This window comes from Pleuronectes platessa, chromosome 12, assembly GCF_947347685.1.
Source record: "Pleuronectes platessa chromosome 12, fPlePla1.1, whole genome shotgun sequence".
Lineage (NCBI taxonomy): Eukaryota > Metazoa > Chordata > Actinopteri > Pleuronectiformes > Pleuronectidae > Pleuronectes > Pleuronectes platessa.
Genome location: NC_070637.1, coordinates 3503564 through 3528034, shown reverse-complemented (window position 1 = coordinate 3528034; position 24471 = coordinate 3503564). Strand labels below are relative to the sequence as shown.

The following is a 24471-nucleotide window of genomic DNA, read 5'->3' as shown; positions in this document are numbered from 1 at the left end:
TGATTTCTCCGGTCTGTCACTTTACCCCTAAGCTGGGGTAAAGTGAGACACAAGACCACTTTTTAAAAAACAATCATATTTTCACTGCCCTTTGTCCTGAAGCAAGTTTGATAATTTCCATTGCTAGGAAATATCCTGAATTAAATGGAAATGTGTAAATTTTACTGATATATCATTTTAGCTCGCCTAGAGGGGAGCAAATGAAAAAAATGTCTCACATTACCCCGCTCTCCCCTACCAGGGTCTCACTAGATATCACTTGGGTTTACACACTGGTGTCAGTAGCAATATATCATGAGTCATATTTTCAAAAAGCATGCACATCACATATCAGTCAGTCCTTCAGTGTTTTATTTCCACGGCATCAGTGCCATAAACCTCTTGGCTCCGTTTTAAAAGCATGCTAATGAAGAATCTGTCATTCGGATCAACTGTAAGAGCTCACTAAGTCCTTGGCCCGCATAGAAGCCTTCTACCTGTTAGTTAAATACAGTACTGTGCTAATAAAAACAACAGTTAGAATGAAGCTGAGTGCAGTCCAGTGTTAATATACATTACAGTTATTATAAAGTAGAATACAGTACTAAATAACATTACTTAAAGTGCATGTCAACAAAGTTAAATAGAGCAATTATATTAAGTTAAATAAAGTAGTGCAAAATAATGAAATAAAGTTAATTAGATTACTCTGTAATAAAGGAAAATGTTAACAAATTCTAATGGTCTGTATTGGGAAAGACCGGGATCGAACCACCGACCTTCTGGTTGGAAGGCGACCACTCTGCCCCTCAGTCAAACCCACAACATTAACCATATATGTAGAGCTAGTTAAATAAAGTACAGTTTTGATAAAGTTAAATTAAGTACTGTGATCAAGTAACAATGGTAAGTAACCATGTAATCAATTCAAATAAAGTGAATTAAAGTAGTGTAATTAAATTGAATAGATTAATGTGAATGAAATAATTCAAAGAAGAACCAATGGTGCTATTATTCTGCAGCCCCCGGGAAAGTAGCAGTTAGCTGTTAATATTTTGCAGGAAGTTAAACGTTACGGTATATTTCAAGTCTTACGTGTGCATCTGGAGAGCTGGGCTCAGGGCCTAGGTTGTTTGCAGACAAGCTGCATTGTTCCAGGTCAGACAAGTCTTCTCTGGAGGTGGCTTTGGAGCAGGTGTCCAGTCCACTGTCTGTGGTTGTAGGGCTGGAAATGGATGAGCCAGCACTGTCTGTGGCTGGTAAGCTAGACAGGCCCTGCTCAATGAAGGGAGCGCCACCTAACAAAACAGATGTATATGATTTGATGGTGTAAAATGGCGCGTCTCACCATATATCCGTGTGCACAAATGTACAGAATTTGCTTAAAGTGTGGATAACCTTCAAGTCTAAATATACATTTTCTATTAATAAGTTAAGTCTCTGTTTCAATTACTGCTGTTGAACCTTGATCTTTGAGGTCAGCTTGTATCTGTTTTGAACCTTGATTATTTTTCCACCTTTTAAAATTCCCTTCTGTTTAGTTTTTTTTTCTGTTGTTTTTCACGTCTGATGATAGTTCACGAGTTTCTTCAAATATATTGGATTTGACTGCAGCACTGTAGACCCCTGGAACTCCAAAAGTGTTTTGTGTAGTCAAACACTTCACCCACCCCTCTATCAGCATAGGGGTAGATAATGAGTACATTTTCATTTGTGGGTGAACTATCTAAACCTACACACATGCAGCAATTCTTCACTGTCTGATTTTTTACCCGACCAGAATTATTAACAGAAGACAACTTGCAGATTTTGACTACATCGGCCTACACTAACCGTACCACTGATGATTGTGATTATATCGTTAAAACGGAGGGTCTCTCACCTGAAAGGTTGTTGTTGCTGAGGGTGCTGGACTGGGCTGGGTCCATCTGACCGGAGGGACTTCGAACCATGTGTCGCGGCTGCTTCGGCGAGCGCTTCTGCTTCTTCCATTTGGACGACTCACTCATTCCACCGGCACGCATCTTCAACTACAGGAAACAAGAGCACATCACTGAGCAAGTCCTGGGTTTAGCAGACCTCTGCAGCAATCTCCTTATCTATCCACTACTGGCAGACTGTGCCAAACACCACACCGATAAATGTTAACCGTCAAATTGCATTATAGGTAATGCAGTCAGGCTTTGATAAGGAACAATAGTGTTTGGACAAAAAACGATGATGCCTCTAGTTTTATTGCAAAACTAACGGTTCCAACTTTAGTTTTAAACTATCCATCTTGAGCCACACAATGTTTATGGGAGTGCAATGTTAAATCAGAGTGTTGTTTGAAATAAAGGACAAACTCATCTAAACGGATGCATATTTTCCCTTCGACAGCATTAACACTTCTACACACTGAACTAGGGCTGTGCTCAAAAAATCGATATGGCGATATATCGTGACGTCGTCATGCCGATGCACGCATCGATGCAGATGCTACTGTATCGATACGGCATCAAATGCTTTGACGGCCGTCTTGAAAACGAAACTTCACCTATGGTGCAGTGCACAATAATGCCAAAGGGGGCAGCATAGGCAAAAACAGCACACGTCTCAACTCAAAACAAGCGAGGAAGAAACACCGGAAAAACTGGCGGAGTTATTGCACGTGAAATGCTTTGCTCGCAGTCTGAATTTGGCCGCTCAACGTGCGCTCGAGACGCCCACTGTTTCTTACTTATTCTCCACTGAGGTGTGGAGAAATGCCAAGGAGTTGTGGACCTTAACTGAAGCGGACCTGGCCTGTGCTGAAGATGAGGCTAAAGCCCTGAAACCGCTAAAAGCTGCAACACTCGTAATGTCCGAAGAACATTATAGCCACGCTGCATGCCCAGATGTGCAACTGCGCTCATGTTCAAGCAACAGACTCGGCACTTACGAGGGAAATTAAAAACACCGTATCCGGGGATCTTGGGAGGAGATGCGTGAGCTTAGGATTAGAATGATAATTATTTTTATTTTACTTTTAAGATCTTTTAATGGCCAGAATTTTAAGTATTTTGAGTGGTGCGATCCCTAAGACTTCGCCTTTGCTGTTATATGGAATAATAAAGAACAACTGTTGTAGTCAATTCTGTGCAGGACATGGTCATTATTCAAAAGCAACGTGTATCGTGATAGTATCGTATCGTGGCCTCTGTATCGTGATACGTATCGTATCGTGAGGTTGTAGGCAATACCCAGCCCTACACTGAACTTAAATTTATTGCACTATACTAAACTCTATAGTTAATTATGGTCCTTGGTCTAATTGTCTTGTATAATATGCCTGGAACAGAAGACTAAGATGCATATGATGAAATATAAAATAAAACCCCTCTGTCTAGTGGTTCTCTGAGAGATGATGTACTGTAAATGTGTGAGATACTGAGTGAGGTTCAACAGAGAGGAGCCTATTTGATCAAAGCCTGAAATAAACACGGATTCATAAATTCACAACACAATGCATAGAACAAAAACAGCATAGCATATACATGAACATTGTACACCAAGAAGAGCCTCAGCCACTTAGTATGATTTGATGTGGGTTACTGTTACTGTAATATAAAAGGTTCCGTTTCCTCATTGTGAGGGTTGTTTTTACTTATGCAAAACATTTACAGTTTCAGACACTCTCAAATCTATCTTGTGATGTAATCTATTCTTAAACAAAATACTGAGGCATGCTCGATCCAGTAAAAGATGAAAGGGCTTATGGCTGGCATGATTTGCAGAAGCTGATACATATGCATGAGTTTGTAAAAAAAACAAAAAAAGATGACAAAATTCAATAATATTACAAATGGAATGAGAGCACTCACAAGCACAGACTTATCATAGTGAACTCTGTTTAACATGATAAAGACAATTCAGAATAAACTACATTAGACGCTAAGTTTCTTTTATATGAGATGATTATTTCTTAAAGCACTTGTCAAGTTCCTGCTTTTAGCCACGTTTACAGTCTTACGGGGTGGAAGCTTAGTGAGTGGTCTTTAAAGATGGACAGGGGAAAGGTTACAGGAAGAGATTCTCCAGCCCTTATACTTGACGTTATCTTCCTTACCTGCACTCGTTTGTTTTTCCACAAGATATTGTAAGCCTCAGAAGAGAAGGGGAGCGAGCAGGTGCCCGTGATTAGTGATGGGTAACATGTCAGCAGTGGGACCAACACACTCAGGCATACATGTTTACGCTTAATGGTGGGGGAGTGGGACCATAACAGCTCATAGGGTTTTAAGTGCTCACAAACACACACACATGCAAGCGCACACACACACAGCCATATTTGCTCCAATCACTAAAGGATGGGCAGCAAGCTGATGAACAGGCAGAGTGAGTGGATGGAGAGACAGACCATGAAAAAAAAAAAGCAGCAACTGCTGGAACTATTGCCCTCAGCTCAACAACAATATAATATATTTAATAACAGCAATATGGCAGCCATTAAAAAACATCTAAATTTGACATTTTTGTCATATTCGTATAGTATGTAGCCTCTTTCATTAGTATTAGAGTTGACTAATTAGTATTAGTCATAGTCATAGAAACAACTGTTTTTTACTAGCCCTCTCTCTACAATTCTGACTTGTGCCTCTACTCAAATGAGATCCTGAGTGTCCAGGATACAGTGTTGGGCATGTGGAAAGGGAAACGCGCAGACACAGACAGATGGACGACTTTAACCATACAGTAAATGTTTCAAAAAGCAAAACTAAACTGAAAGGGCAAAAATAAGACTGTAACAGAGGGGGGGTACACAGTTAGAAATGGGTGACAGGGGCAGGAGAACCATAGGTTTATCCAGACGTTGATCTTCAAGGGTCATTTTAGATAAGATGTTTTTAAGTAAATAGAATACCAACGTGCAGGGATTAGTGCTCTTTAGGACATGTTCATATTTCTTAGTTCTTTAAATCATTAACTGTATTTAACAGCCATATACAGAAACCTAAAGAAAAACAGCACAATGATAACGACAAAACCCAAGACAGTAAAAATGAGGGAGAAAAAACAATAACTATAAGCAGGCATATTCAATATCTCAGTCTTGTTACCTTTTTTATGTTGGCACCAACATAACTCTTGGCCTCTTCTTTGAATTGTGGGAGTCTGTAAGAAAAATAACATACAACTTAGAAAAATCGGTTTCTGCAGAAAAAAATCCCCCTGAAATGAATGTAAGACAGTGTTGCAAACTGTGAATATTTCAAACAAATATGAATTTTTAACTCACTAACTTTCATGCAGATTAGATCAGTAGCAGTACATTGCTTCTATGCTATTTTATAATCTATATTTACTGGTACTCAGTTTAAACAAAGTCCAAACATTAGGAGTTTGGTCCACACTCACTGACAGTCCGCACTCTGCTTTTTATACATGAAGTGTTGTGACCTTGATGCAGGAGGAAAACTTCCAGTGTCCAAACATTCACTTATAGCAGATGCTCCACAAAGGGGTATTACTCAATATCAACAATCTGGTCCTTTCAATTAAATTGGTAAAAATAATAAAATCTGATATGATTCACATATATATTGAATATCACATCGTTAAATCATTTCTTTTATCAATAATGTTACATTCGTAAAATTTCAGCAGACAGCAATGATTCAAATAAGTATGTTTTGGTCACAATATGCCTACGTGTTGGATCCTACAAATATTTCAAATATATGTCCCCCCCCCCCCCCCTTATTTTAGGGAGGATTTAATACAGTAATTCAACCACAAACAATCTGCAAGAACTTTAAGAAGTGATACCAACTGATGCAATTCAATCTTAGCAACAAGCTTTTCCTTCATCAAGATTTCCACACACCAAGCCCAGATGCAAATGTTTTGTTATTTAACATATTTTCATGATTGAACTTTTGCACTATTGAAATGTATTAAGGTCAGAGTGGAGTCACAAATTATCGATCCTGGAGATGTCATCTTTTTTTTAATTATGTTTAAAATTAGGGATACAGGTATGCTAAATGTTGTATAGTATCTTTATTGTGCAAACATGTAATCAGACTTCACAAAAATTTGAAATTTAGATTATCACAATTATGTTGTGTATGCCATTTTGGCACAATTAGTTACTTAAAGACAGCAAATATCTGCCTCTGCTGCTTTGATTTTGAGTTTTACATCCTTCTGGTGCGAGTCTCGCGTCACTGAAGCCAAATTTACCCGTAACAAAGATGAAAACATTAGTAAAAAAGCATTTTAGAGTGTGTCCTAAACTGCCTAAGTGGCAAAACCACAGTCATAATGTCAACATTTTATACCTGAGCCACAAATAAACTTTTCGAGCATTTTACGAGCATTGCTGGCTGCTGTTCTCAGAGCACCACACAAAGGTAGGATAGGATTCTGTGGACTCTAAAGCTTTGCTGGAAAATGAGATGTCACCCCATTCGCGAGCACGAGCACACAAACACACACACAACACCATTTACACACACGCACGCACGCACACACGAGGAGCCAGCAGCCCCCTTCTGACATCAACTCGGCGTTAATAGAGTGTTGTCTTGCGAGCATGATTATTGGATGATCTGTGGGTCCAACAGATTAACATGCCTAATACTTTCAGCAGGCAATCTAAGACTCCTCATGAGGAGCTGAAGAGCGCTGCTGCTCATTATTGTCTGTTGGGGGTGGATCGGGGGGAGGCCCATTCCCATTCAAAGGGTCTGTGTACAAGTCAGGGGGCTGAACATAAGCAAAATTAGATGAAGAGCCGTGTGTGTTTGAGAGAGAGAGAGAGAGAGAGAGAGAGAGAGAGAGAGAGAGAGAGAGAGAGAGAGGTATCAGAAGGATGAAATAACAAGATGACACTACATTTATATGTATTTTTGCTATTCACATGCAGGGATGTCTCTATTGATGAGTTTGGCTGTTGGGCATTTCTATTTTTATACATGCACAGTAAAATCTTATTACAGTAGATGATAACAAGGTGCCATACAAGAGGCCTGCCAATAAATAAAAACAGGCCAAGAATTCTTGGAGGCATCTTCAGTACTGGTAACAAGCTTGGCAAAAAACAACACTGGACTTCAGCCGGATTAAAGTTAACGCATAACTTTATGACAAATCCTGTGTCAAATTGTCTTGGTGTTGACACACGCGTAAGAGAGGAGGTGAATCACACCATAACTTTATTTTGAGCTATGTTTGCTCTCCAGGTCTGCTCCTTCATATTCAGATGAGCAGACAAGCTTTTTTTGTAGCTTATTTTCCTGATTGCTTCTGTCTGGCATCATTGGCAGTGCTAGTTTGGTATGTGTGTGTGTGTGTGTGTGTGTGTGTGTGTGTGTGTGTGTGTGTGTGTGTGTGTGTGTGTGTGTGTGTGTGTGTGTGTGTGTGTGTGTGTGTGTGTGTGTGTGTGTGTGTGTGTGTGTGTGTGTGTGTGTGTGTGTGTGTGTGTGTGTGTGTGTGTGTACGTGTGCGTGCGTATATATATGCTTCTTAGTATTTATGGGGCTGGGAGCTTTGCTGTTGAAGCAGAGACCAAGTTCATCTATATGCAGATCATACGGTGTGCAGCTCTCTTGGCTCATCCCTTTGTCTGCGACCGAATGTGACTGGCACTCTGATGCATCTGAATGGGGTTTGTGGAGATGGTGTTTTTATGTGGGTGCATGTGCGTGTGTCAGGCTCTTCTAAATGCCAAAGGAGAAATCATGTTATGACATTAGTAAATCTCTGGTCCATTGACCTTAAGCACAGAGCAAAATGAAATTCATGAATAATGAGGCCTAAGAGAGAAATATATGCAGGAAACCTCCAATCTGTGATGTATCAGTCCAGCCCGCTCTGGTTCTGTGGTGAAATATCTTTAGACTTATGAATGAAATTGCTCTTACAGAATTAATGAAACCGACTAAATAATCGGTGTGAGCAATGCAGAGAACTCCACATTTAAAAGCTAAATGATTGCTTTTTTGATGAAAATTGTGTTTACATCCATGGCATGGCCTCAAATGTTGATATTTGGCCATTACATGGTAAATTGATAATTGCTGCTTGCACTTTATGAGTAGATTAAATAGTTCACCCGACAAAACAGTCCCTAAATAAACACAAGTTTTCATATATGAGAATAAACTTGGCTTTAAACCCCTCAGCAGTGAACACATTAAATTAGAACTAAACACATCTACCCACAATCTTTATCCATCCTTCACTATGCTACTTATTTACCTGGAGTAAAGTAGCTGCACCATGTCAACCAGTGTATGTTCAGCTGATTTCCTGAGAAGGTCTGCAAACACAGGGGAGACACTTATATGAAAACCAGGCAGAAGGAAATTAAGAGGCAAGAAACAGTCGAACTAAGAGTGAGAGACCCCCCAGACACAGACATTTAGAAGACACTAAATGGTAAACAATAAATATTAAAATATAAATGATTGTTGAAAAGTCTGAAAGAGCCAACACCCATTGTCACCCAAAAAAATGTGGGATTGGATTTTTATCTCATTAACCATTTTATGAGCCATCAAATTTAGTTTACCAGATATATTTGCATGTTTTGACCCCCTGCACGACTGGAAACCAAGACATTACAGTGTGGCAAAACAACAAATTTTCGTAAGCAGAGTTGATGTGACTGTAAGTAAAGTGAAACATATACTCATGGAAATAGTGGTTCATGAACGTGTTGCATGTTACTCACCACTAAGGCGCATTTCAAAGCAAATCCTGAAGCAGGACTGCATGATCTCACAAACCGACTCGTTGGTCAGATGGGCCCCGACTGGTGTCAGCAGCAGAGTCCTCAGGACCTTAAACAGATCAATACAACTGTACAAAATCTGCAGTTGATGCACTTACTAAGTTGATAACATTCTGTCTGTTTCAATCTAAACACATTTTAGATTAAAATGCATTATTTTACTCTTCAAAATAACTTATTTTCACTCTTTTCAAACAAATATTCTGCCAAAAAACTGTACTGTCTACACTGCATTAACTGAGAGAGCTCTAGAGGCTCTACATCCCTGCAGAGCTACACTCTCCAGGCTGTCTGTATAAAAATTAGACGGACAGACAGACCTCATTGATGAATATCGGGAACACAAGAGCTTGAAAATCGTTATTTGATGGTGGTTTAATCTAAGTTGCTAAGTTTGTTTCAAAAAATATATATCACTATCATAATGGGCATGATTTTGGGAAAAGATTGAAAAAAAGGGAAAGTATTTATTAGCCCTTTTACCCAGCTCTACTTGTTTATATTAATATGTATTAATTTATATTATCATAAACTTAAATAAACACACTCTCAAGAGAACTTCAACTATGAATTTCATAATTGTCTAATTTAATAGACACTACTGTACTGGATTAATAAGTAGAATACAGGTCAGAGCATGACCACTGTAATAACAACTATAAAACAAGCTGTGATGTACCTGTAGAATTTTCATGAGGACGACTTCATCACTGGCAGGGTCTGTTCCCACAAATCTAGCATGTGTGACGGCATCTGCCATGTTCTCAATGGCCTCTGCTGCCGCTTCATGGTTTGCATCTTCGAGTAAGCAAAAAAAACAATGTCTTTATCAAATGTCTGACTCCAATTTTCAAACTACCACACATGCAAGAGCAGTTTTGATAAATTAGTCTAATCACATTGATGATTTCCCTACACTTCAGTGTGGAACAGGTCATATTTACGAAGCACAACATATTGGATGCAATCAAAAAGCCTATAATGTTCAGGTTGTGGTGACAATGTCACAACTGTTTAAATTGAATGTTTTTCTCTGAGATTATACCTAACATGCGTTGGGGAGGGAGTGGAAGACTATTTTGGTAATTGTTTCCAGCTATACCCACATTTGAATGATTTCTTCTATGATAAACCAAATACCTCTTGGTTTTGGACAATTGGTTTGACAAAACAAGATATTGTGAAGACATCACCTGTTAACTTGTTTTGCATTTTTTTATATTTACTGAAGAAAACTGGTCTATAATCAAAATAATTGTTATTTGCAGGCCTGTATTGAATTAAATTACATTTCACAACTGTACCTCATAAAATGGCCGTTAAATCTACATATAAAGAGAAATGGATTATCTCGGGCAATAAGAAAAAGTGAGTGGCCCGCATCTACTTGTAGCCTAGGTAGGAATGTGTAAATACTACTTCATGTGACCTCTCTATGAAAGACTCAGAGAACAACAGACAATTCTATAGTAACATTACATTAAAAGCTCTATTAACAACTGTAGCAGCCTGATCATTTCTGCAGCTGCCATGTAGACGTCATCTGTTCAGAGACGACTCTGGATTCAGAGCAGGGTGGTGGGGCTGCAGTGTGAAATCCCAGTGGAACAGGATGCCTTCAAGTATTGATAGACTACTTATTTCAACCATCCAGTGTCAGTAAAAATGCAGAGCAGTGTTTAACTAGCTCTACCTGTGCTGCATGTGGTGGAAACACAATCAAACGGAAATTAGCACTGAATATAGATAGATATGGTGTGATCTGTAGGCTGATTGTAGGGATTGTTGGTCAACTATGCAAGCACGAACAGTTCCAACAGATCAACACATAAACACAACTAGACAAGCCTCGTATGGTCCATCCACATTGTCTTTTCAAAGACTGGGGTCTAATGACCAAATGTGGTCTTTTGTTTGAGGCCGGCTGGGACAAACTGGCTGTCAGAGAACAGGAGCCAGTGTTTTTGAAACCTGAGCGGCTGGCCAGCTATCTGCCTGGAGCCAGCCTGTTTTACTTTCCCATCGCCCCCAGGAGCAGTAATCCATTAACTAATAAGCAGAGGGGGGAAGAGAGGGGAGAGGAAGAATGGAGGGAGAAGGAGTTGCAGATGAAGATTTCCCCAAGTAAAACAACAATGCATCCTGCCAACAAACATTGATGTGTGAAAAAGTAGGTTTAATGTAACACTGCAGCTTTCTGATTGAGCATGTGCTTACGAGTTGACTTAAAATACTTTAAGTTACTTGATGAAACCTAGCAACAGTGGAGTCATTTTACTCATTGTGACAAACTGGAGTTCAAAGTACATCAGTAAAAAAATAGTCCAATGGCTGAGAACTGGTCCATACGTGGTTAAGGCTGTTGAGACACAGCAATGCCAGCATCCCTCTAGAGGCGCAGGCGACAACAAGCGTGGAAGTTGTGCTGAAAACATCCGATGGCCAGACACAGAAACTGGAGCCATGGGGGGACCCGGCAGAATGTCATAAGTGATATAAAACACTAATCCTTCTCTTGGCACAAAGTCTACACAAGCAGTGTCCAAAAGAGGGGTTGGGTGGAGGGGGCCGCGGCTTGTTAAAATAACGCAGAGGAGAGGAGAGGCTCAACATGTGTGTACGTGCCTGAGGGTATGTGGGCAAAGTCAATAGGGGGTTGAACCAGCTGCCACATAAAGAAGTTTAAGTATATCAAACTCTAGTCACAAAAATCAAAGACATGGTGTGATTGAGAGTTAAGAGAAAGAGAAAGAGCAGAGTGACTGTTTTTTAAGCGGGCGACACACAAAAAGCTCTCAAGCTGCACACTGCATTAGGGCCAATACATCTTTAGAAATCAAACAAAGGGACTGCTGTATTTTCCATGGTCAGAGAAGAAAATTAGTTTGTTCACCTGTTCATCTTGTGAATAGCACGAGATCATCTTTCAGGCAGGCTGCTCTTCTCCCAGTTTTATCTCCACAGTAACGGTGTGCGGTGGTAAATACACTGTATGCATACACTTTAAAGTTTTGATTTTCTTGACTGTCTGGAAGGGTTGCTGATTTTCAAAGAGTGTTCCTTGTGGTTTGATTTTGAGCAACTCATTGTCTCGGGAGATTATCAATTTAGAAATTGGATTGTGATCCCATTCTTCTTATTAGATAACTGTATCTTAAATAGGTACTCTCTGTTGTATTTCTATAAAGCTAAGGAGGGCACAAGGGGGAGATTAAATAAAGGCCAATATGACCCTGATGACAACATTGGATTACTTTCTCATACTTAAAAGCGCACCTCCAGAGCCACAAATATATTATACCAGCATCTACAATTGCTGATGCATTTTCTTTAACCATTGGGTGTTGCTTTTTTCTTGAGATAATAAAGATTATGACTGAAAACTGTGTTTTCCCCTGAATTTTTTGTCTGTGGAGGTTGTGTAGAAGGTATTGCTCTTTTCCTTGTTAAACCGTTTTACTACTGATTTTAATTATGTTCTTTGGTATTTTATTATAACAGCCATTAAATTTAATGACAATGTATTCAACCTCAGTCACAGGCAGGCTACAGCTGCACTCTAAGCTCATCTTTTCTGGCAGTGGCTGCAGCTTAAGCCTCTGCTGAGCCTCGCTCTGAGCCATAGGTGGGCTAGTGACCCATGTGGCTGCTAGCAACGCAGTGAGGGGCTTTGCTGACTGTGCTGGGCAGCAGAAACAGAGGGAAAATGAAGGAGGAACGGGGGAGGAGTGATGAGCTGTGGGGAAGGAGAGGATAGAGCAGAGATGTGGATGTCTGTCAGCACTAAGGCTTAGTTTGTCGCTCCTTCCATGCCAGTAGACCTCAGGCCACAGATTTTTAGGAATTACCTCACACTAATAGAAATGAGTGAGTGAAATAACTGTGTGTGTGTGTGGGGGGGAGACCTTTCCCTTCCTTTTAGACCGTATAAAGGCCACAAAAAAAAAAAGTGGCAAGGGGAGGTAAAGTGGCTGCATTGGACATGTTGGCAGGACAAGAGGGAAAATGTTCAGGGTGACACCTTGAAGGGGAGGATCATATTTAACACAGCACCCAGGATGTAGAGGGACACAACTGTCAGCTGCAGGCTGTTTTCTCATTCAAGACTTAGAGAGGCATAATGTGTTTAAACTTAAACTGAACCTCAATGTAAACAGGCTCCATAATCTGCTGAAAGATCACAAGACATAAACTGGTTGCATGAATCATTTAGCGAGGATCACGATCCATGCAGTCATGTCTACTGAGAGAAGCACATCAAACAATGTCTGTCTTATTGCAGGTAAATAAAACAAACTGATTTTAGAAGATTTACAAACAAACCTAAAGCTGAAGAAAATAATTTAAAAACATGTAAATCCAGAGGACCAGGCCATAAAAGGTCTTAGGTGTTGTTAGGCTTTTGAAGTTCTTCTTAGCCAGGAGATGGCAGTACTTGACAACATCAGTGCTGGGCTTTCTGTCCATTTAACAAATCAACTCAACTATCCCCAAAGCAATATATACATATAGACACACACACACACAACTTTGAACAGCAATTATAAGAATTCCTGCTTATAAATGTAAATAATATTTGTGCTTTTTAACAGTGCAATATTCCTATGTCAGGTATATCGCGGAACATTATTATTGTACAGCTTATATTTAATTCAATTCAGTTCAATTTTATTTGTATAGTGCCAAGTCATAATATACATTATATCAGATATTTTACATCGTAAGATCAAGACATTAAATATCCAATATCAATACTAGTGCAATAAGTTGGAATAGGGTTGGCACATCGTATTGCCCTAGTTAGTTAGAGATGATAGGCATTTAGTTCCTCTGGGAGCTTCTGATACATTCTTCAGATTAGGTTTTAATAGTCTTCGAACTCGCATTCAATAAAGTTTGCTCATAGCTCCACCCTACCCCCACGAAAAAATGGATACATAGCTAAAAAAAAACACGAGGAGAGGTAAGTGTGTTAACCGGCTGCTGAAGACTGATCTGTGATATTTCCTTATATTAACTGAGAGTGAAGAGTAGGAGCCTTGTGAGTGTTAGAGTGCTACAGTTGGGCATCCCTTAGAGCAGTGCAGAGAAGTACTGAGTGCTAGTGGTGATGGTGCAATGGCGTCAGGATGGGGGTGGTGGGGATAAAGGGGGGCTGGTGTCAGGTCTGGACTGACAGGGGCTCTGGGACTCAGACGGCGATTTGTGAGGTGATTTTTGAACAGATATTGCGTGTGCATGTGTGAGCCTGGGCAGACAGTCCTCTTAACTTGTACCTCGAGGAGCTTCAGTGTCAGTCTGGAAAGCATCAAGTCCTGCTCTTCAGTTTGAAGGAAATTCACAACATCCTCAGTCCTCCTCTTTTGTAGAAAATGTCTGACATACACACGCATTATATTTTATCTGGTTTAACACTTAAATTGTATAAATAAAATACCAAGATATGGAAAGTACATTTCCTGCAGCTTTTTTAACGATGTACAAGATCCCTGCAATTTTAGGCTAGTATTTAGTTTAGTAATTGTTGCAGCTGTTTTGACACCACTGTAACATTGACTGCTATTTAGACTAACATCTGGTGATGCATGCTTATTTCACACATAACAAAACAACTGGCAGACACTGGGCCATATTTCCATGATGAGGCTAATGAGGACAGGCAGTGCTGTCCATATGCCAGCATAAATTCTCTGCACTTATGATGAGAATAGACCATTCCTATTCCTGGCATTCCTGGACTGACCCAACATTGAATGAGCAAAAGAATAGGCCAAACTGTAGCTTCCCAATGAAAAACTCCAAACTTTTGAAAGTGCTTATCTGATACATCCCCCATATAAATCCGGATTCAGAGCACATGCAAAAAAATAGGTGAAAAGTTGATCTATTAGTTTATGTACAAACACTATAAACTTCTCAAAGCCACCCTCAAAACAAAAAAAGTAAAGTCTGAGCTACTTTATAGCAAAAAATCAAAGTGCTACAAAAAGAGTAACAGCTGCTGAGTAAGCAGCAACCTTTGAGGAGTCGACAAAACAGCCAGTCTAAGACTGGTTTGTGCAGTGGTTAAGAAAAGAAGATAATTGTAGAATAATGGGGTAGTGGCAATTGCATACTATCCAGAGATGTAGCTACAACACCTAATATGAATGGACTTACAAGTATTATGCCTTCTTCTGTACCACAAATTAAGACAAGCAGCACTAATGCAAGACCTTTGTTTTAGACTACTAGGTGTTACTTTTAACTAAGTGTATGCACACATGTAAAAAGATATAAAATATACAGTACATGTGGGTACTTCCAGGGGAAAATGTAGCCCAGAAAATGTAATAGACAATGCTTATATTGAGTTCTCTTACCGAGGAGGCCGTAGGAAAGGAACTTATTGACAGAGGTAAGGGCAAGTCCTGTGATTGGTCCAGTGGTGTCCTCAGAGCGGACCACTTCCAGGAAAGGCCTCAGGAATATGTTGGGTTCAATATCTGACAGCTCTGAAGGAGAAAGATACACAAAACAGTTGGTTATGACTTTGGTCATCCTGGACCTGACTTTAAGTTCCAGAGTCTCAAGAGTTATTAACGAATTTCCATATTTATTCAATTCAATACAATTTTATTTGTGTACCGCCAAATCATAATATACACTTTACATAGAAGGTCAAGACCTTTAAAATCGTAAAGAAACCAAGCAGTTCTTACAATGAGCAGCACTTCGGCGAATGTGGAGATAAAAAACTCCCTCATTAGCTGGAAGACACCTCTAACAGAACCAAACTCCGTTTGGGCGGGCCATCTGCCTCGACCGGCCATCTATATGAAATCTGTTTGTAGAGTTATATCTTGGGTATCCTTTAACTTTGTGTAAAAAGCCCCATGATCAGGTCATGGAGAAATTTGAACTGCTTTTGACTGCATCATAAAAACTGTTTTGTTTAGAGGTGGAACCATTCACTAGAGCTGGCTCAGCTTTGGGTCTGGGTTTTCAGCCATTGTTCGATTAATACTTTGTGGTATCTGGGATAGGGGATCTGCAATTACATGGTTATGCAGACGTGATCACTCGATCATAATTTGACAAAAAAATGTATGTGGCACGTGCATTTGAAAGAATAAAATAGGTGTAATGTGTAATATTTAAAAAATCTACATCCTGCCCTAACGCAAATTACATAATACTTCAACAGACTGTAGCTTGGAATTGAGGTATTGCAATTCTGTTGTCCCGTTTTGTGATACAAGTTTGTGGATGTTTTGTATCTTGGTCTAGATTTCAGAATCAGTAACTGCTAGTTTTTGGTAAAAAGGAGCCTCTCATATCAAGAACAATTCATACACTTCTATAAAATAAACGGTAGAGACGGTCCTTTAAAAATAATATATAAATAATCATACACTTCTATATTTTTAAACAACACTTTAAATAATGAGCCATTATATAACAGACCACAGTAAAATATCAGCTATCAGAAGCAAACCATAATCATGAGCTAAGCCCTACCTATTGAATCCTAAACTTTATTAAACCCAGCTGGGGTTATCAGTTCACAGAGAAAGGCACTTCGCTAGGCATTCCACTCTGAGAACCACCTTTGGCCAATCCACCCTGACTTCACTAGTCTTGCTTTCTTACGAGAATTCAGAGAAAAAAATGGGGTCAAGAAGGGGAAGCAAAAATACAAAACAGGTAAAACAACAATGGGGAAAATTAGTGGAGTCACGCACGTTGCTGGGAAATGTTGTGCCAGAGGAGCGCTCGCCGCAGCAATACCATGAGGATTATGGCTTTCTTAAGAGCAACTCCACTCCAGACAAGAAAAAACAACTCGGACATCAAAAGCACGGAGGAGAGTGTCCAACCAGTTTCCAAGGTGCACGTGTGATATCCAATATCCCTGCGGCTTTGTTTAGAAATCAAATACGATGAAGGGACTGTGAAAATTGCCAAAAACTATTTGGCAATTTTCACAGTCCCTTCATCGGCCGCCAGGTCACTCTTAGGCCTCGCTTTCAAAAGTAAAGGATCTCTTGCTTGCTGCTTGTTTGAATATTTTTTTCATTAGGTGTTATATTTGAATAAATGTCTGAGAGTGTGGAGCAGTTTTGGATGAAGGATGACACCAAGTCTAAATTTAGCAACGACGACACACCCCTAAAAAACAATAAACTTAGGATCTAACCAAAATAAGAATAAGAATCAGCGTTAACTTCAGAGAGTGAAACAGCTCTGCTGCTTCAATCTGTCAATCAGCTGCCAGAAAACTTTTTAAATAGGGTTTTAGTGTCCCATTACTTTACAGTGTAAAAAAAAAACATGTAGTAAGGGTGGAATGAGGGCGCTCAAATGAATCTGTCAATAGATCCTGATGAAGACTTCATTACAAGCGATCACCCTGTAAGTGCTGTGGCTGCATTCCCAAAGTCCACAGATTGGAAAACTCAATTGTGTTGTATTGATCCGGCTGGCCATCGGTGAACACAGGGCTGACTGGAGCAGTCTGTCGGTGGCCACAACCAATCTTCTTAAATAAAGTCTAAATACAGGCTCTGTACTTCAACTCAATCTCCAGGGCTTGGGGAGTGAAATGAAATAAATAACGACGGCTGCGGCCATGGTGAGGCAATCATTCTATAACCAGGTTGACCTCTGGCTGACATTGACCAAAAAAGAAAAACTGCAGGAGTAAAGCAGCTCACTCAGCTGTGCATGTTGCCATCTGAGGGCTGGGCTTTTGGCTTAGCAGTCCTGATTCAAGAGTGTGTACAAATCCAACTCAAGTTAACTATAACTGGTTAAAAAAGGTGTGTCAAATGAGCCCATTGCCATTCACCATGAGCCAAATCCTATCTACCTTCACCAACCTAGAGCCCCGACTTTCTGCTTGGAGCTGAAGAGCGAGTATCCAGCCATGTGTGGATTACCTCTCCAAATGACCCCACCAAAGAGTCCGATAGAGAGCGGGAAGGCGGGGGCGAACCTTTGCCCTGGGAGAACGCCTCAAGATGAGGCAGGCTAACCACAAAGCAGAGGCCATCTTTAACACATGCACATCTATTGGCAGTGAAGCAGAAAAGGCTTAGGGCACTGGGAGCAACAACAGGAGATGTATCTGAGCTGCAGACGCACATTATTGTCCACACCACACAGGGGAAACACGCACAAATAACATCAAGAAATGAGACTCACACAAAAAATATCCACCCCAACCAACCACACCATCTCAATTTGTACAAATATTTCAACGTGGAGTCTCTGCTGAGACCCTGCACTTTCTAAGTAAAGTCAAGAGTTATACAAACAGGCCTGTCTTCCACAGGATCACAGTGTTGCAGATCTGAGCATGAAGAAGCAAGAACATATTGAGTTTTCTTAACGGCCAACACATCACAGAGGAGAAGGCTCATATTCTTGTAGTGTTGAAATTGCAACTGAGGAACTTTCTAGTCTTACAAAAAAGCATGTGCAACGGATAAAAACACAGATTTTATCTAAATAGTACTTAACATTTATAAGTGCCAAGAACTAAAACTTACATATAACATTCTCAAGTTATACTACTATAATATACATATGTGGTTTAGGTGCTGTTAATAAATGTATCTTTAGAAACTATCTACATATGGCTAAATGTATAGGGTCAAATAGTAGTCTATGCAGATACTGAAAAAGACAGTGAGAGAGAGAGAGGTGGAGTCAGTGTGTGTGTCTGCGTTCCTTTCCCTTCAGGATTTTGGACTATCATAAATAAGCTAAGCAAATATTTTATATAAACAAGTTATCACAGTAGAATTTTGTGGGGAGGGGGCTGCAAGAGATTTGACGGAGCCGCCTCGCTTCTCTGTTCTCTCTCTTTTGAGTAATTGACGGAAAAACCTGTCTATGATTTGAATATATTTAATTTATTATCTCCATCTGATTGACCAAATATATTGACATGCAGAGCGTAAATGCATGGCACATGGAACATCATTTATAACAGTTCAAGCAGTCTTTTGCGATATGTGGTGTATATCACACATGTTGATATCGAGATGATATATCGTGCAGCCCTATTATGCACTGCAGTTTTTGTACAAAGCTATTCCATTATAGATTAGTAAGTTAAAAGACTTGTCCCCACAGGGTTCCATGTAACTCACAAAAACTTTCCATTAATTGAGTTTACACTTGCCACAGTTATTGTGAAGAAGAAATTGAATACAATTAAAAGACATTCTTGTTGACCAGTATAATTTATAATTATATCATCAGAATATTCTGTCGAGGTATTTTGGACTTCCTTTATTGATGATATTGCTAACAAGGAAGGGTAGAGAAAGCATGAACAACTTTTTAAATGACAGTAAAATGGCATAGTAGATCCATGGCTCTGTGACTGCTAAATATATACATCAATAATAGGGGTACTGTCCTCGATGAACATGTATAAAAATCCATGTGTCTGTAAGTAGACATCAACAGGGGAAATCCATAAAGATAAAAATCTGAGATATCAGTGGAGTTCACTGACACATACTTCACAAGCTCTCAGTGAAAACGGACCATATGAAATGACATCTTCTGTACCAATGCAAAAGAGGCAGGAAGAGGGGGAGCAGCAGATGAGGGGTGGGTGATCCCTCCCCTTCCCTTTGATCGACGCAGCGGCCCACAACCAAACACTGATGGTTATTGATCTGGGCTTCTTCAGCTACTAAAATTAAGAGTCAGGGTCCTTCGTTGCAATGTCAAGGCTCTTCCTGCTGAGGAGAGAGACAACGCTTTAACAAGACCAGCAAGGCTAAATGAAATCCAGGGAGAATTCGAATGTTCATCTGCTGAACAAAGTCCTGCACGACAGTGTTCTTATCCATCTGTCGGGAGAAGTTTGATGAATGTCAGCCTGCGTAGCTGTCGGCCCCCACCCTTCTTTCATTCATTTTTCTATTTTGCCCTCGGTCCCTATATTCTCCTGAATGAAATTGACACTTGTAGAAGGGGGCAATTAGGATTGAACAATGCTATGGAGCTCCATATGGTCATTTCGATAGGCCACAGTGGTATTTTAAAGATGCTTGGAGCAATGCTACTGCGCAAACTAAACAGGCAATTTGAAAGCCCTAGAGAAATTAAAACTTTTCCAAATGCTTGGGAGGATGGCTGTAATGGCTACCGCAAAAGAACATTTCCTAAAGGGCTACATGGAATATAGTTTGCATTTGTATTTACAAGTACACTCTAACTGGATTTTTCAAGGAGGAGGGAAAGATGAGGGAGCAGAGAACTAATAGCCTTACTGGCACTTACAAGCTCCTGAAGCGTTATCAAGTTCCAAGTCAATCAAAAGATGTCTTCATATTCCTTTTTGAGAGAAATAACAGTTGTAACAGCTTAATCTGACTAAAGCGAAAAAATGATTCTTTGGATTGTTTACCGTTAACCATACAATTTTCTAATTTCTGACAACAGCATCCAGTTTATAGAGCCAACATTGAACCCAACTCTGAAATGGGAAATGCATTATCATGTCAAACAAAGGAGAGATAATACAGCTTTGTTATTTGCATCATGGGGGATCAGATGGGCATCCATTTACAAATATCCTCAGTAAAGATACACAGGAAAGACGTCCAGATGCCTTATTACTTTAGATTTATGTTATGATCACCAGTTTTTCTTATTCCAACTCTGATTAGGAGAAATCGTAGTTTTCCTGAAAGTTTTGTAAAGCAGATACCAATATTCAGCTCCCTCTCTGAAATCTGTTCTTGTCAGGACCGAAAGCCTCTTAAACTACTTGCAGTGCACAGATCTACAAAAATATCCAACAAAAACAATGATTCTACCTATTTACTTTGTTCGGTTGAAAGATAATTCCTTTTAGCAAAATTGTGTTTCAAAAAAACAAACAGAGCCAGTAAAAATAAAGCAGGTGCCCTGAAACAGCATGACCTCATTGCCAAACCTTGCCTTGGCTGGAGCCTGCTCGCTTGCACCTGTTATCCTGTATATAAAATGTATTTTCTATGCTGCATATTGTGCACTGGGGACAGGCCCCAATGTCCACTTAATATGTTTCACATTAACAGCCTGCTGTCTCCTCTGTGATGGATGAACATACTTTACGCTCAGTCTATTTATGAATTATGGATGTTTTATCATGCTCAATTTAAACCTGTAAGAGTGCACTTGAACATTTGTGTATGAATGTGGTATATATATATATATAGTAGTGGGACTTCAATGCAAAAGTAATTCATCAGGATATATTCTGTGTAACATTCCTAACATGAATGTATTCTTCATGGTGGATATCTATATATTTTACTAGAGCTGACAAAGCATAAACATTTTATTTTTAATTTCTTCCGATGATGCCAAATCATTCCGATTAATCTTGGTTGATGTTTACTTATGACACAGTTAAGTGCACATCATATTAAGTGATATCTCCTGTCATTACAGACAAACAAACAGTAGAAAGCTAAATCATTTGGATTCCATTCTTTAATGAGCAAGAAGGTTAATAAAGACAGGATCAGAGGGGGTAGGGTAGAGGGTTAATGGAGTTTGTGGGCTGGATTTCACACTTTTCACTGGTGAATAACACCATTCACAATGGCAGGAAAACAATGGAGGACCAGTTTGGGTGAGGTAGTAAAGTAACTGCAAGGTTGAACTTGCAGAGACAATAATTCACAGAAGTGCAGGGAGTACGATGATTTGGGCTGACATGACCACCAAATTACCAACACGCAAATTTTAAAGCTAATACCAATGTAAACTCAAACTTATGTACAACCACTTATGGGTCAGCATATGCACCAAGGACTAAGATATAAACAAGGTCTGGTGTGTTTTCTCCTCTTTTAAAAATGTTGACATGCTGGTGGTAATATGCATAACTGAAGAAGAAGGTGATGATGAAAAATCCGTCAGGCTGTGCTGTTAGTTTGCTGATGCTACAGTAGAGCTCAATCACATTAGCTTTTGGCAGGGGGCAGGTAGTGAACTCCCTTGGCAGAGAGTATAGCCTGCGCATCAGGACAATAAACTCCACTCAACTCCTGTTTGAACACAACAGCCGAATATTGTGCACCTTTCATTGTTGATATATTCACACATTCAAGAACCATGAGACTGACTTGACAATAATGATTTCCTAGCAACTCATTAATGAGTTTGCTTGTCAAGTTTATTGGCCGATCCCACAAAGTTGATCGGCCATTTCAGATCGACCAATCTCCAGACAGTGTTAATTTCGTTGACGAAAACTATGACGAAAACTATTCGTTAACGATCTTTTTTCCATGACGAAGACGTAACGAAAACGGATCTTTGAAAATAAAAACTATGACTAAATCTATTTTAACTTTCGTTGACGAGACCAGACGAGACGAAAATGTTGGTGGTTGACTAAGTCACAATAATTTTTTAAAACATCATCGTGTCAGGCCGTCATGAAGTATCAGGAGCGGGCGAGTGAGTCTGTGTGTGTGTGTGTGTGTGTGTGTGTGTGTGTGTGTGTGTGTGTGTGTGTGTGTGTGCGCCCCAGATAGCGCACCGGTCCCGAGGCTCCGCCCCCCGCCCCGCTCACTCGCTCAGAGACACAAGACCAGAGCTCGTTCACGTGAACCGGCTGCTTCTTAACAGTGGAAACAGTGAAAACACAGAGTTTCTCTGGTCTCAGCTGCTCAGAGATCAGCGCAGCAGCTTCTCGATCAGAGCAGAAGCTGCAGGTGGTTTGTACCGAGCTTCAGTTTCTGTGTCCGCCTCCAGTCTGACCTCCTCTCGCTTTTTGTTTTCACATTTAAAACTAAATATATATTTTAAGCTATTAGGCTGCAGCTATATGTTTTTATTTATTTCAAAATAGGGTACTTCTTATTTCATACATTTCCCACAGTGTTCGGTGTTTTCCTTTATTGTAACAGGTACAAATAGCAATAAAATGTCAAGAGTTTTCTTTATTGTCGTTCTATAATTTCGTAAATGCAACTAACTATAGTTTAGTATAGTATAACTTTATATTAAACTTTATTAGCTTTGTTATCAAATATGTTTTACGGCTCCAGACACATTTTATTTGGGGGAAGAAGGGGCAAAATAAGTAAGTAAAGGTTGCCGACCCCTGCTATAGACCTTTCTGGTAGGGATATCTAATGGACAACCTAAGTACTGCAAGCTAGACTATTATTCAGTTTTAGACACAACACAGGGTCCCTGGGCCTGAGAAGGGAAGAAAAGGAGTTAATGTGGCTATTAAATGTGACTAAAACTAGACTAAAATGTAAATAGTTTTCGTCGACTAAAACTAGACTAAAATGTAATTCGTTTTCGTCGACTAAAACGAGACTAAAATGTAATTCGTTTTCGTCGACTAAAACTAGACTAAAACTAAGAAGGATAAAAATGACTAAATGTGACTAAAACTAATATGCATTTTCGTCAAAAGACTAAGACTAAGACTAAATCAAAAATAGCTGCCAAAATTAACACTGTCTCCAGAACATCTCAAGATACTGTTGGTGGTTATATTACCATTTAAAAAGGTATTATTTATAGCTGGAAAAAAGTAATACAACAAAAACACAAAATAGTACTTCCAATTCAACGTCTGTAGCTGTGCTGACATATGAGTCAGAGATATTTTTACCAGTGAAGCGGAATCAGTGCAACGCTAAACATTAAGGGTTAATTAGCTGTCCTTCACTGATGAGCAGTGGCATTTGTTCGCATTGCGGTGACCTAATTTAGTAAGCATGTTGTATATCAGCAGTCAGTGCTTTACTGACAAGGGAGAAAATGACAAGGCACCTATTTTTAGCTTTCAATTAGTTAAATGTGTTGTTATTCATCAACGTTTAATAATTCAGATACCAACTTTTTTACAATTAACTTGTACTGATAAAACTTGCCAGTTGGTCGGACTCTACCACAGATACAAACAGAGCTATTCAGGGCTTTAAACTGAAAAAATATTTATGAAATACATCTTTCTCTGAAGAAAATAACATCCTGTTTAGAAGAATTGTTTTTCCAATAAAGTGCACCAAAGTGTAAAATGTCTGAATAAACATTTATCTTGGTTACAAAAAACTCTAATGTAATGGATGTCAATGAACACTGTTTCTGTGGGAAATTTACTATACGCTGGGAGTTGATGCGAGAGATAAAAATAAGTGAGATATGGAAAGAGAGAAAAAAGACTGAGGCAAGGCAGCTAACACAGAAACAAAGCTGTGTGTGTGTGTGTGTGTGTGTGTGTGTGTGTGTGTGTGTGTGTGTTTGTGTATGTTGTGTGCTTGTAGGAGTGGGGAGTTATCGTCCTTATTTGTTTCACCTGCTGCACTCCTTCAGCTCCCCACTAATGGCATTCCCCTGGGGTAGGAGAGATTCCAGAAACCAGGCGCTACACAGACCAACTCTAGTGTGTGTTCACACAAGACACAATACACCACTGCCACAGAGGCTAAAAACACAAATGCACTCTACTGGGAATCACACAGCCACTGTGTTTGAAAAACTGCAGTTGAATGGAATATGGTCTCTTCACATCAAGCACAACACAACCACAAAACGTTATTTATATTAACTGGATTTTTTGATTAAGAAATGTAGTTACAGTGTGAATAAAGAACATAATTATTTGAGTCCACAGATTTCAGTACCTGTTATAGATAGTGGTATATTTCTTGGGGAGGAAAGGGTTAGGGTTAACTGTGTAGTTATGAGTATAGGGGGGGAACGAGTAG

The 24471-nt window shown here is 39.6% G+C and overlaps 1 protein-coding gene across 10 annotated transcripts in view; it reads right to left on the bottom strand.

The window, feature by feature from the left end:
* gbf1 (golgi brefeldin A resistant guanine nucleotide exchange factor 1) overlaps positions 1–24471 on the bottom strand; it is a gene marked incomplete in the record, with an annotated part of 89192 nt that overhangs the window by 28126 nt on the left and 36595 nt on the right. For all 10 annotated transcript variants that reach the window (XM_053435747.1, XM_053435752.1, XM_053435749.1 and 7 more), the window contains 7 exon segments: positions 1075–1277; positions 1862–2009; positions 5058–5112; positions 8203–8263; positions 8678–8786; positions 9417–9535; positions 15100–15231. In XM_053435747.1, coding sequence (XP_053291722.1) covers positions 1075–1277; positions 1862–2009; positions 5058–5112; positions 8203–8263; positions 8678–8786; positions 9417–9535; positions 15100–15231 — 827 coding nt within the window.